Genomic DNA, 15,037 nt, shown 5'->3' with positions numbered 1-15,037 from the left:
GGGGATGAGACAGGGGAGGCGGCGGCTAAGGTTTCCCTCGACCGCCACCGGGAGTTACCCACGAGTTAGTTTTGATTCGAAATGCTTTTCTTGGTAAAAGGAATTTGTTACCGTAAACATTGCATGCATGATGCATATAATCGTACATTTATTCCTAGGCATTTCTCAGGTTTCCCCTTAGAAAAGACACATCACAGGACCCAGGTGCTCACGTTCCCCAGTCAGTCAGCTACAGAGAATCCGTCCCGGGCCGGTCCCTCACCGGTCACCAGCAGCCAACGGAAGGCGGCAAGAGGGGCCACATGCCACAGTTCAAACGGCACTCCCGCAAGCAACAACCTCCGCCCTTCGCTACCTTCCCTTTCCCTCGTGTCCCACCCATCATCACCGGCCAACAATCCGAAAATATTGCTCTGCCCCCTGTGCCCAGATACTGACCTCTGCATTTATGTATTTATGTATCTACTCAGCACATCTCATCTGTGCATCATTGCCGCCCACAAAAGACACAGCTCCCAGCAGCCGCCTGAAATAGCAAGCTCTTCTTCCACCTAGCGCCCAGCTCCCTCCCTCTCCTGTCAATCTCAGTTTCTCCTCTGATCTCCCTACCTTCCTCACGCCGAGCTTCGTGAGTTCTTGCTCCTTTGACTGTCTGCTTTTCCATTTGATGAGAATTCTTGGAGGGCGGGGACAAGAGAGGAAGAAGGCCAAGTTTGGTTCAGCAAAGCGTTCGAGCAGAGTGGGATCGAGTTGAGGAGATATCTGAGAGGTATATGGGTTCTAGCTATGCTCTGTTGCTCTGTTTTGTTTCATGGATTTGCATTCTTGTTGGTGTCGTAGAATATAAGTGGTTATCATGTATTCATGTTTACCTTTCTCCATGTCAACCAACGCGAGTCTTTGCTATAGAGGATTGGGCTAGCAGATCACCCCCATTCTATTTGTTCAAAGTATGTGTTAATCCCCGCAAAAAAAAGTATATGTTAACGACATGACAGTTCGTCGAGTTTTTTCTTTCCTATGTTTCTCTTTTCACTTCAGAAAATATAGTGGACAACCCTGAGTCCCTGACATCAAAATGAAGAGTTTCTGGAGTAGCCTCATTCCTTCATAGCAACTGATCTGGCGACTCTAAATGTTTCTTCATTTGTGACGAACCCATATCCCCGTGAAAATGGACTTTTTTCTCATAATTAGGGCCCCAAAAGACCATCAAATTCATCTTTGTACAATTCAGAATTTAAAACATTTGCGGTTTTCAGCAAACCACCGGCCAGAGTTGCTTTTCATCAACTGAAATTCAGATGAATGATCCATGAAGCTTTTTGGATGGTTTCTAATTCAAAGCACACAAGTCCAAGAATTTATCGAGGACAGATGGCAAATATATCAGTTATAAAGCACAACAAATACATGTATATGCTTTTTCCTTATGATTTAAATAGGTAGGCAATTAGGGCAATCGATGATCAAAAAAAAGTACCAGATAGGAGACCTATTCAAAAAAATAGTTTCCTTCAAAAAAGATTGTACTAGTTTAACCTCAGTTTTTTTTTCATCAGTTCGAATTTTTTGAGTTAGTTTGTGTAAGAGATGTTCATAGAAACTATGGTGGTAACTGTTTTTTAAAATCATCATCGTCAGTTTCCGATTGTAGATAGAAAAGGAAATATGTATGTTGACAATATTTTTTTCTTCTTAATTTGACAAGTCAAGAAAACCAACTAATAGATGACCACTGCCCTAGCACCTGAAGTGGCAGATTAGTTCCAAAAAAAAAGATTAGGTTTCAAGTTTTCGATTCTGAAGAATTGTACAACCGGTCTATGGAATTTGCAATAAAAATATATCCTGCACACAGAATCCAAGACCACAAGCATTTGTAATATCCATGACCATGAGTTAGGTAATTCAGTCTTGAGACAAAATGAGTTGGGCTATTTCTTTTCCAAAACAATAACACGCGTATATATTCCCAAAGTGGATTTAATTCGCTGGCCAATAAGTTTTCCTTTACAGGCTGGTCACGTCGTGTCATTTATAGGTTCCACTGGTTATCCCTCGCAGCACCACGGGTTTTTGCCCACGTGTCATGTTGCGCACACAAGCCGCACAAAAACAGCAAGTGGTGAAGCATAAACCCACTGAAATTGCCTTGACCACTTTTCTCCCCGGTGTGTGCATTTCCTCATCCCACCCCATTACATCTTGGCAAGTGCTCTGCCTTTTTTTTGCCCCATTACCTGGTTAATTTAGTGGAGAAAATAGTTTTTTTTTGAGACAATAGTGGAGAAAATAGTTGATGTGTCATGCTGGCAATCTAGTGCAGTTTTGGTCCTGGTGAAAATGAGGGGGAAACAGGGGAGGGAGTGGATGGTGGTAGCTGGGAGGTCATCTTCTCTGGAACATGTAGTAATTAACAGATCAAAGCAACTTTGAGATATCCAAATCAGATGCCAATTATACAATGTTCTGACGGCCGGTTAACTGTTTGAGGCTGACATTGGCTTTGTCCTGTGATCTTGTGCATGAGACAGAGATTCCACTCCAAAAAGAAGTCTCTTGAGGCCTTGGAGTTTTTCTTCTTCCCTTTTTTGTTGGTTTTATCTGAAGAGAGGTATGATTAGCAAACAGTAGAGCAGACATATATAGTGCACACACAAACCCATTAATGTACAGTGAGGAATGAAAATGCAAAGCAAGTACTAGTGTCATAATTAGAAGGTGAGATATGCCTCTTAAGGCTTTAGAGCTTTTTCAGATTAATACCATTTCAGAGAGTGTTTGTAGTTTGTAGACAAAAAACATCTTTTCATTTGGTTAGCAAGCAATTTCAGAATAGAAGCACTAACAACTAACATATTTGCATACTCCAAGTCTCTCTGTTAACTAACAGGTTTCATCTCATGCAATTTTTCAGGTCTTCCAAAGCAAGCTCCAGGACAACACTAAATACCCATGTGACCAGTTCTTTCCAGATTTGCCAACACCAATTCTTGCAATGAGAATACGCATCCTATTCTGCCTCCATCTCACCATACTCCTCTCCCTCTCTGTGAGCTCAACCTGCCAAACTGATCCCCAAACAGAGGCACTTCTCCAATTCAAGGCCAGCTTAGCTGACCCTCTGAACTATCTTCAGACATGGACAAACGCCACGTCCCCGTGCCAGTTCCATGGCATCCAGTGCAGCGCAGGCTCGGTGACTGAGATCTCGCTGTCGAGCATGAACCTCTCCGGCACGATCTCGCCGTCCATCGCCGCGCTCAGCGGCCTGGAGCGGCTCGATCTGGACACCAATTCATTGTCAGGAGCTGTACCTTCTGAGCTAATCAGCTGCACCCAGCTCCGGTTCCTGAACCTTTCCTGGAATACCCTGACCGGAGAGCTGCCGGATTTTTCGGCGCTGACGGTGCTAGAGAGCCTGGACGTCGCGAACAATGGCTTCTCCGGCCGGTTTCCGGCGTGGGTGGGCGACATGACCGGCCTGGTGTACCTCAGCATCGGCTGCAACAACTACGATCAAGGGGAGATGCCTCCGAGCATTGGGAACCTCAAGAACCTGACGTATCTGTACCTGTCGAACTGCAGCTTGACAGGGGGGATACCCGACTCCGTCTTCGAGCTGACCCTGCTGGAGACGCTGGATTTGTCCCTGAACAATCTCGCCGGCGAGATCCCGAAGGCCATCGGCAACCTCAAGAAAGTGTGGAAGATCGAGCTGTACAAGAACATCCTCACCGGCGAGCTCCCCCCGGAGCTTGGCAGGCTCGCGGAGCTGCGGGAGATCGACGTCTCCCGTAACCAGCTCAGCGGCGGAATCCCGGCAGCATTCGCCAAGCTCAAGAACTTGGAGGTGATCCAGCTGTACCGGAACAACCTGTCCGGGGCGATCCCGGCCGAGTGGGCCGAGCTCCGGTCCCTGAAGAGCTTCTCCGTCTACGAGAACCGTTTCGCCGGCGAGTTCCCGGCGAACTTCGGCCGGTTCTCGTCGCTCGACAGCGTGGACATCTCCGAGAACGGATTCGTCGGGCCGTTCCCGAGGCACCTCTGCAACGGCAAGAGCCTCCAGTTCCTTCTCGCCCTGCAGAACGGCTTCTCCGGCGAGGTCCCGGAGGAGTACTCGGCGTGCCAAACCCTGCAAAGGTTCCGGATCAACAAGAACCAGCTCACCGGCAGCATCCCGGAGAGGTTGTGGGGGCTCCCCGCCGTCACGATCATCGACGTATCGGACAACGGGTTCACCGGGACTATATCGCCGCTGATCGGCGAGGCGCAGAATCTGAACCAGCTCTGGGTGCAGAACAACAGGCTCAGTGGCACGATCCCGGCGGAAACCGGCCGGCTCGGGCAGCTCCAGAAGCTCTACCTGTCCAACAATTCTTTCTCGGGGACAATACCGTCGCAGATTGGGAACTTGGCACAGCTGACGGCGCTGCACCTGGAAGACAACGCATTGGGTGGCGCATTGCCCGCTGATATCGGCAGCTGCTCCAGGCTCGTCGAGATCGACGTCTCCCGGAACGAGCTCACGGGCCCGATCCCCGCCTCGCTGTCGCTGCTGTCGTCTCTGAACTCACTCAACTTGTCACGCAATGCCATCACCGGGATGATCCCGGCCCAGCTTCAGGCGCTGAAGCTGAGCTCCGTCGACTTCTCGGCGAACCGGCTTACCGGCAGCGTGCCGCCCGGGCTGCTCGTGATCGCCGGCGACGAGGCGTTCGCCGGGAATCCCGGTCTCTGCGTCCATGGCTGGTCTGAGCTCGGCGCGTGTAATACGGACGACCACCACAGGGACGGCCTCGCGAGGAGATCGCTTGTCGTCCTGCCGGTCATTGTATCCGTGATGGTGCTGCTTGTGGTTGGCATACTGTTCGTGAGCTACAGAAGCTTCAAGCTCGAGGAGCAGAGGAGGAGGGACCTGGAGCGCGGCGACGGGTGCGACCAGTGGAAGCTGGAGTCGTTCCACCCGCCGGAGCTGGACGCCGACGAGATATGCGGCGTCGGGGAGGAGAACCTCGTCGGGTCGGGCGGTACGGGGCGCGTGTACCGGCTTCAGCTCAAGGACGGCGGCGGCACTGTGGCCGTGAAGCGGCTGTGGAAGGGCGACGCCGCGCGGGTCATGGCCGCGGAGATGTCCATCCTCGGTACGATCCGGCACCGGAATGTCCTCAAGCTCCACGCCTGCCTGTCGCGCGGTGAGCTCAACTTCATCGTCTACGAGTACATGCCGCGGGGCAACCTGTACCAGGCGCTCCGCCGGGAGGCCAAGGGCGGCGGCGGCGAGCCCGAGCTGGACTGGCCACGGCGGTGCGGGGTCGCGCTCGGCGCCGCCAAGGGGCTCATGTACCTCCACCACGACTGCACACCGGCGGTCATCCACCGCGACATCAAGTCCGCCAACATACTTCTCGATGAGGACTACGAGGCCAAGATCGCCGACTTCGGCATCGCCAGAGTCGCCGCCGGCAACTCCGAGGAGTTCAGCTGCTTCGCCGGAACCCACGGCTACCTCGCTCCCGGTGAGTCCGACGTTTATATTGTCTATCCAGTTAATCAACCGTGTCAGTGAGCTGCAGCTTACGATTTCTCCGTGTCTCATGTCCTCAGAGCTCGCCTACTCTCTCAAGGTGACGGAGAAGACGGACGTGTACAGCTTCGGCGTCGTGCTCATGGAGCTGGTCACCGGCCGGAGCCCGATCGACGCGCGCTTCGGCGAGGGCAAGGACGTCGTGTTCTGGCTGTCGAGCAAGCTCGGAACGCAGAGACTGGACGACGTTGTGGACCCGCGCCTCGCAGCGTCGTCCGCCAAGGGCAAGGAGGAGATGCTCAGGGTACTCAAGATCGCCATGCTCTGCACAACCAAGCTGCCGGCCGGGCGGCCGGCAATGAGGGACGTGGTGAACATGCTCACGGACGCCTGCGCGGGGTCCTGTAGCCCGCGCGGCAACCCGCCGGTGTGGAGCTGCAGCAAAAGCGCGCGCTGAATCTTAGAGTAGCCTCTGACTCCTGGGTACCAGCTATCTCTGTTTCTGTAACCAAATTCTGATGTGATCTCTTTTTTTTGAGGGGTTTTCCGATGTGATCTTTGTGGTGTATAAGTAGGGGGTTAGGATCCTCTGCTGTAACGGAGCGTGCAGTAGGTCACTGTCATGTGGACCTGGCCTCATATGTCATCCGCATTACAACACGGTACAGTATTGCAGAGGATCTTAACCCATAAGTAGGGTCATATGTTTACAGGTATATATATTGTAAATTATTTGCCACAATATTTTGAGTGGATAATGAAACGTTTTAGACTTAAAATACATCACCCTGAGCGGTTGTTGTGCGGCTGCTATTTTACATCATCCGTTGGGGTTGGATGTCTTTTTTAGATGTAAAAGATCTCTTTTTTGATGATATAAATTTTACTTCAACAACTTTTTGATGATGTTATTAGGCCAGTATATTTCGATGAGCTGGGTGCAAATCGCCCGCGCAGGAGCGAACAGTGGGGGCAACAAGACATTTCATTTATAAGAGCATATATAGCCGGACTTGATAAATCCGACGTCTCAAACGCCTGCGAACGTATTCGGACGTGGGCGTGTCCGCGGGCACTAATCCGACACTCCTCAAATAATATAATCCACATTCGGATACCTTAATAATTGTATCTCAAATGCATACAAACTCATGTAATTACGTCGATGCATACACGTCGTCTGGCTACTTTATCATTACTAACTAAACATTCCATCGGACTACCAAAAATTGGCATGTTTGGCTATGATGGAGTTTATCCACGGCAGCCCTTGCCTTTCCATGCGCCCTTGCCGGCTTTCTCGCGGAAATACCGGTCGAAGACGCAGTACGGATTGAGACGGTTCTGCTCGTCGCCAGAGCTGTCCTCGTTGTCACGGTCCGCCTTCTCCTCCTTTGGTGGCAATCCAGCCATGTCACGGACCGCCCGACTCTGCTCTCGGGCAAGGGTGCGTGCGTTCCTCCGCCGTCGTTTCTTCATAATGCGGGCGCATATGGCTTCCTCCTCTGCTGCCGCCCGCGCCGCCGCATCAGCCGCCGCCATTTCCGCCACGATACGGGCTTCGGCGGTCCATATCCTCTCCTTCACACGGCGGGCCGCCCGTTCCCAGCGGGACTCATTGTCTGCCCAACCGATGATAGAAAAGGAGAGGTGTTCCGACTGCCTGGACTGCAAGGAGGGTTTGGGGCGCCCGGTTGTAGATGCTCTAACTTTTTTCTTGATAATACGCGCCTCGTCTATATTATAAAGATCATAGTAGAAACCATGTAGATACCGATATGACAAAATTGAAAAAGTAGCAGATCGCTAGCTTTGCACAAAGGAACACTAGCCAACAAAGAAGATTACAACAAGACTGAATAATCCTTGAGTTTGGCACCAACGCTCGTCACATGCATGGCATCACCACAGCATCCATCAAAGAAAAAAATTGACGGATCATCTCCTTACCCTTGCTCAAAGCAGTTCCTTGCTGATATGCAGCTTTGCGTACCTCCAAGGTGGCTCACTAAAGACGAAGTCATTGCCGTTGAACGAATTAGACCAAGGCAACACCCCGAACACATTATCGACCTCCAGATCTGGCACCGCCGCATGACTAGGACGTCAGAAGAGGAAATAGTACCTGCCTTCCACCAATCACGAACCCAGCACACTGTCTGTCTTCCAGATGTCGTTGATGCATACCACTATCTGCATCCGCTCCTTGACTACCTCCCAAGATCTGGGTCGGCCTGGCGCAACGACGGAGAGTCCGAGGACACAAGTCCGCCACAAGGATGGCGTCGCCGCCACGACATCCCCTCTTGTATAGGCTACTTCCCAAATACATCACCCACCATAGAGCCGATCGCCTTGTCTAGAAAGGAATTAGAACTTCTTTATTCAGCGTCGCTGTTGCCGCCACCGCTGAAGCCAAGACTTTGAGCAACCCAAAACCTAAACCAATTAGGGCCCTATTGTTGGGAAACACAGTAATTTCAAAAAAAATCCTACGCACACGCAAGATCTATCATGGTGATGCATAGCAACGAAAGGGGAGAGTGTTGTCCACGTACCCTCGTAGACCGAAAGCGGAAGCGTTATGACAACGCGGTTGATGTAGTCGTACGTCTTCACGATCCGACCGATCCTAGTACCAAAAGTACGACACCTCCGCGATCTGCACATGTTCAGCTCGGTGACGTCCCACGAACTCTTGATCCAGCTGAGTGTCGAGGGAGAGCTTCGTCAACACGACAGCGTGATGACGATGATGATGAAGCTACCAGCGCAGGGCTTCGCCTAAGCACTGCAACGATATGAGCGAGGTGGATTATGGTGGAGGGGGGCACCGCACACGGCTAAGACAATGATCAACTTGTGTGTCTATGGGGTGTCCCCCTCCCCGTATATAAAGGAGTGGAGGAGGGAAAGGGCCGACCCTCTCATGGTGTGCCCTAGGAGGAGTCCTACTCCCACCGGGAGTAGGATTCCCCCCTTTCCCTAGTTGGAGTAGGAGAGAAGGAAGGAGGAGAGAGGGAGAAGGAAAGGGGGGCGCCCCCCTTCCCTAGTCCAATTCGGACCCAAGGGGGAGGGGCGCGCGACCTGCCCTGGCCGCCCCTCTCTCTCTCTCTCTCCACTAAAGCCCATTAGGGCCCATATACTCCCCGAGGGATTCCGGTAACCCCCCGGTACTCCGGTAATTGCCCGAACTTACCCGAAACCATTCTGGAGTCCAAACATAGTCGTCCAATATATCGATCTTTATGTCTCGGCCATTTTGAGACTCCTCATCATGTACGTGATCATTTCCGGAAGGGAAAATTTTGTTTTTGCCACTCTAGATATTGCCAATTTTTCTTATGCCACTCTAGATTTTGACATTTCACTTTTGCCACTCTTAGCTTTTGACAATTATCACAATTGCCATCCTGTGGCAAAAGCAAAATAATTTTATTTAATTTTTGCCACTCTTAGCTTTTGACAATTATCACAATTGCCACTCTGAAAATTTTGCTTTTGCCACGGGAATGACAATTGTGATAATTGTCAAAAGCTAAGAGTGGCAAAAGTGAAATGTCAAAATCTAGAGTGGCATAAGGAAAATTGGCCAAATCTAGAGTGGCAAAAACAAAATTTTGCCTTTCCGGAACTCCGAACTACCTTCGGTACATCAAACACATAAACTCATAATACCGATCGTCACAGAACTTTAAGCATGCAGACCCTACGGGTTCGAGTACTATGTATACATGACCGAGACACGTCTCCGGTCAATAACCAATAGTGGAACCTGGATGTTCATATTGGCTCCCACATATTCTACGAAGATCTTTATCGGTCAAACTAAAAGAAATATGCCATAGAGGCAATAATAAAGTTATTATTTATTTCCTTATATCATGATAAATGTTTATTATTTATGCTAGAATTTTATTAACTGGAAACATAATACATGTGTGAATACATAGACAAACAGAGTGTCACTAGTATGCCTCTACTTGACTAGCTCATTGATCAAAGATGGTTATGTTTCCTAACCATAGACATGAGTTGTCATTTGATTAACGGGATCACATCATTAGGAGAATGATGTGATTGACTTGACCCATTCCGGTAGCATAGCACTTGATCGTTTAGTTTGTTGCTATTGCTTTCTTCATGACTTATACATGTTCCTATGACTATGAGATTATGCAACTCCCGTTTACCAGAGGAATACTTTGTGTGCTACCAAACGTCACAACATAACTGGGTGATTATAAAGGTGCTCTACAGGTGTCTCCGAAGGTACTTGTTGGGTGGGCGTATTTCGAGATTAGGATTTGTCACTCCGATTGTCGGAGAGGTATCTCTGGGCCCTCTCGGTAATGGACATCACTTAAGCCTTGCAAGCATTGCAACTAATGAGTTAGTTGCGGGATGATGTATTACGGAACGAGTAAACAGACTTACCGGTAACGAGATTGAACTAGGTATTGAGATACCGACGATCGAATCTCGGGCAACTAACATATCGATGACAAAGGGAACAACGTATGTCATTATGCGGTCTGACCGATAAAGATCTTCGTAGAATATGTGGGAGCCAATATTAGCATCCAGGTTCCGCTATTGGTTATTGACCGGAGACATGTCTCGGTCATGTCTACATAGTTCTCAAACCCGTAGGGTCCGCACGCTTAAAGTTTCGGTGACGATTGTATTATGAGTTTATGTGATTTGATATACCGAAGGTAGTTCGGAGTCCCGGATGAGATCGGGGACATGACGAGGAGTCTCGAAATGGTTGAGACGTAAAGATCGATATATTGGACGACTATATTCGGACATCGGAAATGTTCCGAGTGATTCGGGTATTTTCGGGGGTACCGAGGAGTTACGGGAATACGAGGAAGAAGTAATGGGCCTCATGGGTCAAGTGGTGGAAGAGAGGAGGCAGGGCGCGCGGCCCCCCTAGCCGAAATCGAATTGGACTAGGGGGCCGGGCCCCCTTTCCTCCTTTTCCTCCTTCTCCTTCCTTCTCCTTATCCTCCTTCCTTTCCTCCTCCTAGTAGGAGTAGGAAAGGGGAGTCCTACTCCTACTAGGAGGAGGACTCCTCCTCCTGGCGCGCCCATAGAGGCCCGGCCGGCCTCCCCCCTTGCTCCTTTATATACAGGGGCAGGGGGGCACCTCTAGACACACAAGTTGATCAGTTGATCTCTCCCAGCCGTGTGCGGTGCCCCCCTCCACCATATTCCACCTCGGTCATATCGTAGCGGTGTTTAGGCGAAGCCCTGCGTCGGTAGCAACATCATCACCGTCACCATGCCATCGTGCTGACGGAACTCTCCCGTGAAGCTCTGCTGGATCGGAGTTCGCGGGACGTCATCGAGCTGAACGTGTGCTGAACTCGGAGGTGCCGTGCGTTCGGTACTTGGATCGGCCGGATCGTGAAGACGTAAGACTACATCAACCGCGTTGTGCTAACGCTTCCGCTTTCGGTCTACGAGGGTACGTGGACAACACTCTCCCCTCTCGTTGCTATGCATCACCATGATCTTGCGTGTGCGTAGGAAAATTTTGAAATTACTACGTTCCCCATCAGTGGCATCCGAGCCAGGTTTTATGTGTAGATGTCATATGCACGAGTAGAACACAAGTGAGTTGTGGGCGATATAAGTCATACTGCTTACCAGCATGTCACACTTTGGTTCAGCGGTATTGTTGGATGAAGCGGCCCGGACCTACATTACGCGTACGCTTATGTGAGACTGGTTTTACCGCCGTGCTATGCACACAGGTGACTAGCGGGTGTCAGTTTCTCCAACTTTAGTTGAACCGAGTGTGGCTACGCCCGGTCCTTGCGAAGGTTAAAACATCACCAACTTGACAAACTATCATTGTGGTTTTTGATGCGTAGGTAAGAACGGTTCTTGCTCAGCCCGTAGCAGCCACGTAAAACTTGCAACAACAAAGTAGAGGACATCTAACTTGTTTTTGCAGGGCATGTTGTGATGTGATATGATCAAGATGTGATGAGATATAAGTTGTTGTATAAGATGATCATGTTTTGTTGAAGCTATTGGCAATTGGCAGAAGCCTTATGGTTGTCCCTTTATTGCATAAGATGCAAGCGCTAAATTATTGCTTTACAATTATCTCTATGCGATAGCAATAGTTGGCGAGACGACCATGTGACGACACATTGATATAGATCAAGATGATGGAGATCATGGTGTCATGCCGGTGACGATGGAAATCATGACGATACTTTGGAGATGGAGATCAAAGGCTCAAGATGATGATGGCCATATCATGTCACATATTTTGATTGCATGTGATGTTTATCTTTTATACATCTTATTTTGCTTAGTTCGACGGTAGCTTTATAAGATGATCTCTCACTAATTATCAAGGTACAAGTGTTCTCCCTGAGTATGCACTGTTGCGAAAGTTCTTGGTGTTGAGACACCACGTGATGATCGGGTGTGATAGGCTCTACGTTCAAATACAACGGGTGCAAAACAGTTGCACACGCGGAATACTCAGGTTAAACTTGACGAGCCTAGCATATAACAGATATGGCCTCGGAACACGGAGACCGAAAGGTCGAGCGTGAATCATATAGTAGATATGATCAACATAGTGATGTTCACCATTGAAACTACTCCATCTCACGTGATGATCGGACATGGTTTAGTTGATTTGGATCATGTGATCACTTAGAGGATTAGAGGGATGTCTATCTAAGTGGGAGTTCTTAAGTAATATGATTAATCGAACTTTAATTTATCATGAACTTAGTCCTGGTAGTATTAGCATATCTATGTTGTAGATCAATAGCTCGCGTTTAGCTCCCCTATTTTATTTTTGATATGTTCCTAGAGAAAACTAAGTTGAAAGATGTTAGTAGCAATGATGCGGATTGGATCCGTGATCTGAGGTTTATCCTCATTGCTGCACAGAAGAATTATGTCTTTGATGCACCGCTAGGTGACAAATCTATTGCAGGAGCAGATGCAGATGTTATGAACATTTCGCTAGCTCAATATGATGACTACTTGATAGTTTAGTGCACCATTCTTAACAGCTTAGAATTGGGACTTCAAAGACATTTTGAACGTCATGGACCATATGAGATGTTCCAGGAGTTGAAGTTAATATTACAAGTAAATACCCGAGTTGAGAGATATGAAGTCTCCAACAAGTTCTATAGCTAAAAGATGGAGGAGAATAGCTCAAGCAGTGAGCATGTGCTCAGATTGTCTGGGTACTACAATCGCTTGAATCAAGTGGGAGTTAATCTTCCAGATAAGATAGTGATTGACAGAATTCTCTAGTCACCATCACCAAGTTAGTAGAACTTCGTGATGAACTATGATATGCAAGGGATAACGGAAACGATTCCCAAGCTCTTCGTAATGCTGAAATCAATGAAGGTAGAAATCAAGAAAAATATCAAGTGTTGATGGTAGACAAGACCACTAGTTTTAAGAAAAGGGCAAAGGGAAGAAGGGGAACTTCAACAAGAACGGCAAGCAAGTTGCTGCTCAAGTGAAGAAGCCCAAGTCTGGTCCTAAGTTTGAGACTAAGTGCTTCCACTGCAAAGGGAGTGGTCACTGGAAGCGGAACTGCCCCAAGTATTTGGCGGATAAGAAGGATGGCAAAGTGAACAAAGGTATATTTGATATACGGATTATTGATGTGTATTTTACTAGTGTTCGTAGCAACCCCCGGTATTTGATACTGGTTCAGTTGCTAAGAGTAGTAACTCGAAACGGGAGTTGCAGAATGAACAGAGACTAGTTAAGGGTGAAGTGACGATGTGTGTTGGAAGTGGTTCCAAGATTGATATGATCATCATCGCACACTCCCTATACTTTCGGGATTAGTGTTGAACCTAAATAAGTGTTATTTGGTGTTTGCATTGAGCATGAATATGATTTGATCATGTTTATTGCAATACGGTTATTCATTTAAGTAAGAGAATAAATTGTTGTTCTGTTTACATATATGGTTACACACCCAATGAAAATGGTTCGTTGGATCTCGATCATAGTGATACACATATTCATATATTGAAACCAAAAGATGCAAAGTTAATAATGATAGTGCAACTTATTTGTGGCACTGCCGTTTAGGTCATATTGGTGTAAAGCGCATGAAGAAACTCCATGCTGATGGACTTTTGGAATCACTTGATTATGAATCAGTTGATGCTTGCGAACCATGCCTCATGGGCAAGATGACTAAGACTCTGTTCTCCGGAACAATGCAGCAAGCAACAGATTTGTTGGAAATCATGCATACTGATGTATGTGGTCCGATGAATATTGAAGCTCGCGGCAGGTATCATTATTTTCTGATCTTCACAGATGATTTGAGCAGATATGAGTATATCTACTTGATGAAACACAAGTCTGAAACATTTGAAAAGTTCAAAGAATTTCAGAGTGAAGTGGAGAATCATCGTAACAAAATAAAAGTTTCTACGATATGATCGCAGAAGTAAAATATTTGAGTTACGAGTTTGGCCTTCAGTTAAAACAATGTGAAATAGTTTCACTACTCACGCCACCTGGAACACCACAGTGTAATGGTGTGTCCGAACGTCATAACTGTACTTTATTAGATATGGTGCGATCTATGATGTCTCTTACCGATCTACCAGTATCGTTTTGGGGTTATGCATTAGAGACAGCTGCATTCACGTTAAATTGGGCACCATCTAAATCCGTTGAGACGACACCGTATGAACTATGGTTTGGCAAGAAACCTAAGTTGTTGTTTCTTAAAGTTTGAGGTTGCAATGCTTATGTGAAAAAGTTTCAACCTGATAAGCTCAAACCCAAATCGGAGAAGTGCGTCTTCATAGGATACCCAAAAAAATGTTGGGTACTGTTGGGGAACGTAGCAATTTCAAAAAAATTCCTACGCACACGCAAGATTATGGTGATGCATAGCAACGAGAGGGGAGAGTGTGATCTATGTACCCTTGTAGATCGACAACGGAAGCGTTAACTTGGTTGATGTAGTCGTACGTCTTCACGGCCCGACCGATCAAGCACCGAAACTACGGCACCTCCGAGTTTTAGCACACGTTCAGCTCGATGACGATCCCCGGACTCCGATCCAGCAAAGTGTCGGGGAAGAGTTCCGTCAGCACGATGGCGTGGTGACGATCTTGATGTACTACTGTCGCAGGGCTTCGCCTAAGCACCGCTACAATGTTATCGAGGACTATGGTGGAAGGGGGCACCGCACACGGCTAAGAATATGATCACGTGGATCAACTTGTGTCTCTAGGGGTGACCCTTGCCTCCGTATATAAAGGCTCAAAGGGGGGGGGGCGGCCAAGAGGAGGCGCGCCAGGAGGAGTCCTACTCCCTCCGGGAGTAGGACTCCCCCCTTTCCTAGTTGGAATAGGATTCGCGGAGCGGGGAAAGAGGAGAGAGAGGAGGAAGGGGGCCGGCCCCCTGTCCTTGTCCTATTCGGACCAAGGGGGGAGGGGCGCACGGCCCATCTCTGGCCACCTCTCCTCT

At 48.3% G+C, this 15,037-nt stretch overlaps 1 protein-coding gene across 1 annotated transcript; it reads left to right on the top strand.

The window, feature by feature from the left end:
* The first annotated feature begins 461 nt into the window (after nt 1–461).
* LOC119286549 (receptor protein-tyrosine kinase CEPR2-like) lies at nt 462–6,311 on the top strand. The gene is made up of 3 exons (XM_037565929.1): nt 462–769; nt 2,921–5,522; nt 5,611–6,311. Exons 2-3 carry the CDS (start codon nt 3,002–3,004, stop codon nt 5,985–5,987), a joined length of 2,898 nt encoding a protein of 965 aa, XP_037421826.1. The 5' UTR covers nt 462–769; nt 2,921–3,001; the 3' UTR covers nt 5,988–6,311.
* The last annotated feature ends 8,726 nt before the right edge of the window (nt 6,312–15,037 follow it).

This window comes from Triticum dicoccoides, chromosome 4A (genome assembly GCF_002162155.2).
Source record: "Triticum dicoccoides isolate Atlit2015 ecotype Zavitan chromosome 4A, WEW_v2.0, whole genome shotgun sequence".
Taxonomy (NCBI): domain Eukaryota; kingdom Viridiplantae; phylum Streptophyta; class Magnoliopsida; order Poales; family Poaceae; genus Triticum; species Triticum dicoccoides.
This window is presented reverse-complemented; position numbering and strand designations above follow the sequence as displayed.

What these genes read in the sequence shown, in the direction of transcription:
- LOC119286549 (XM_037565929.1), top strand. Translation starts at nt 3,002, where the DNA reads ATGAGAATACGCATCCTATTCTGCCTCCATCTCACCATACTCCTCTCC. An exon ending in CCACGGCTACCTCGCTCCCG is followed by an intron (nt 5,523 to 5,610) that starts GTGAGTCCGACG and finishes TCATGTCCTCAG; the next exon opens with AGCTCGCCTACTCTCTCAAG.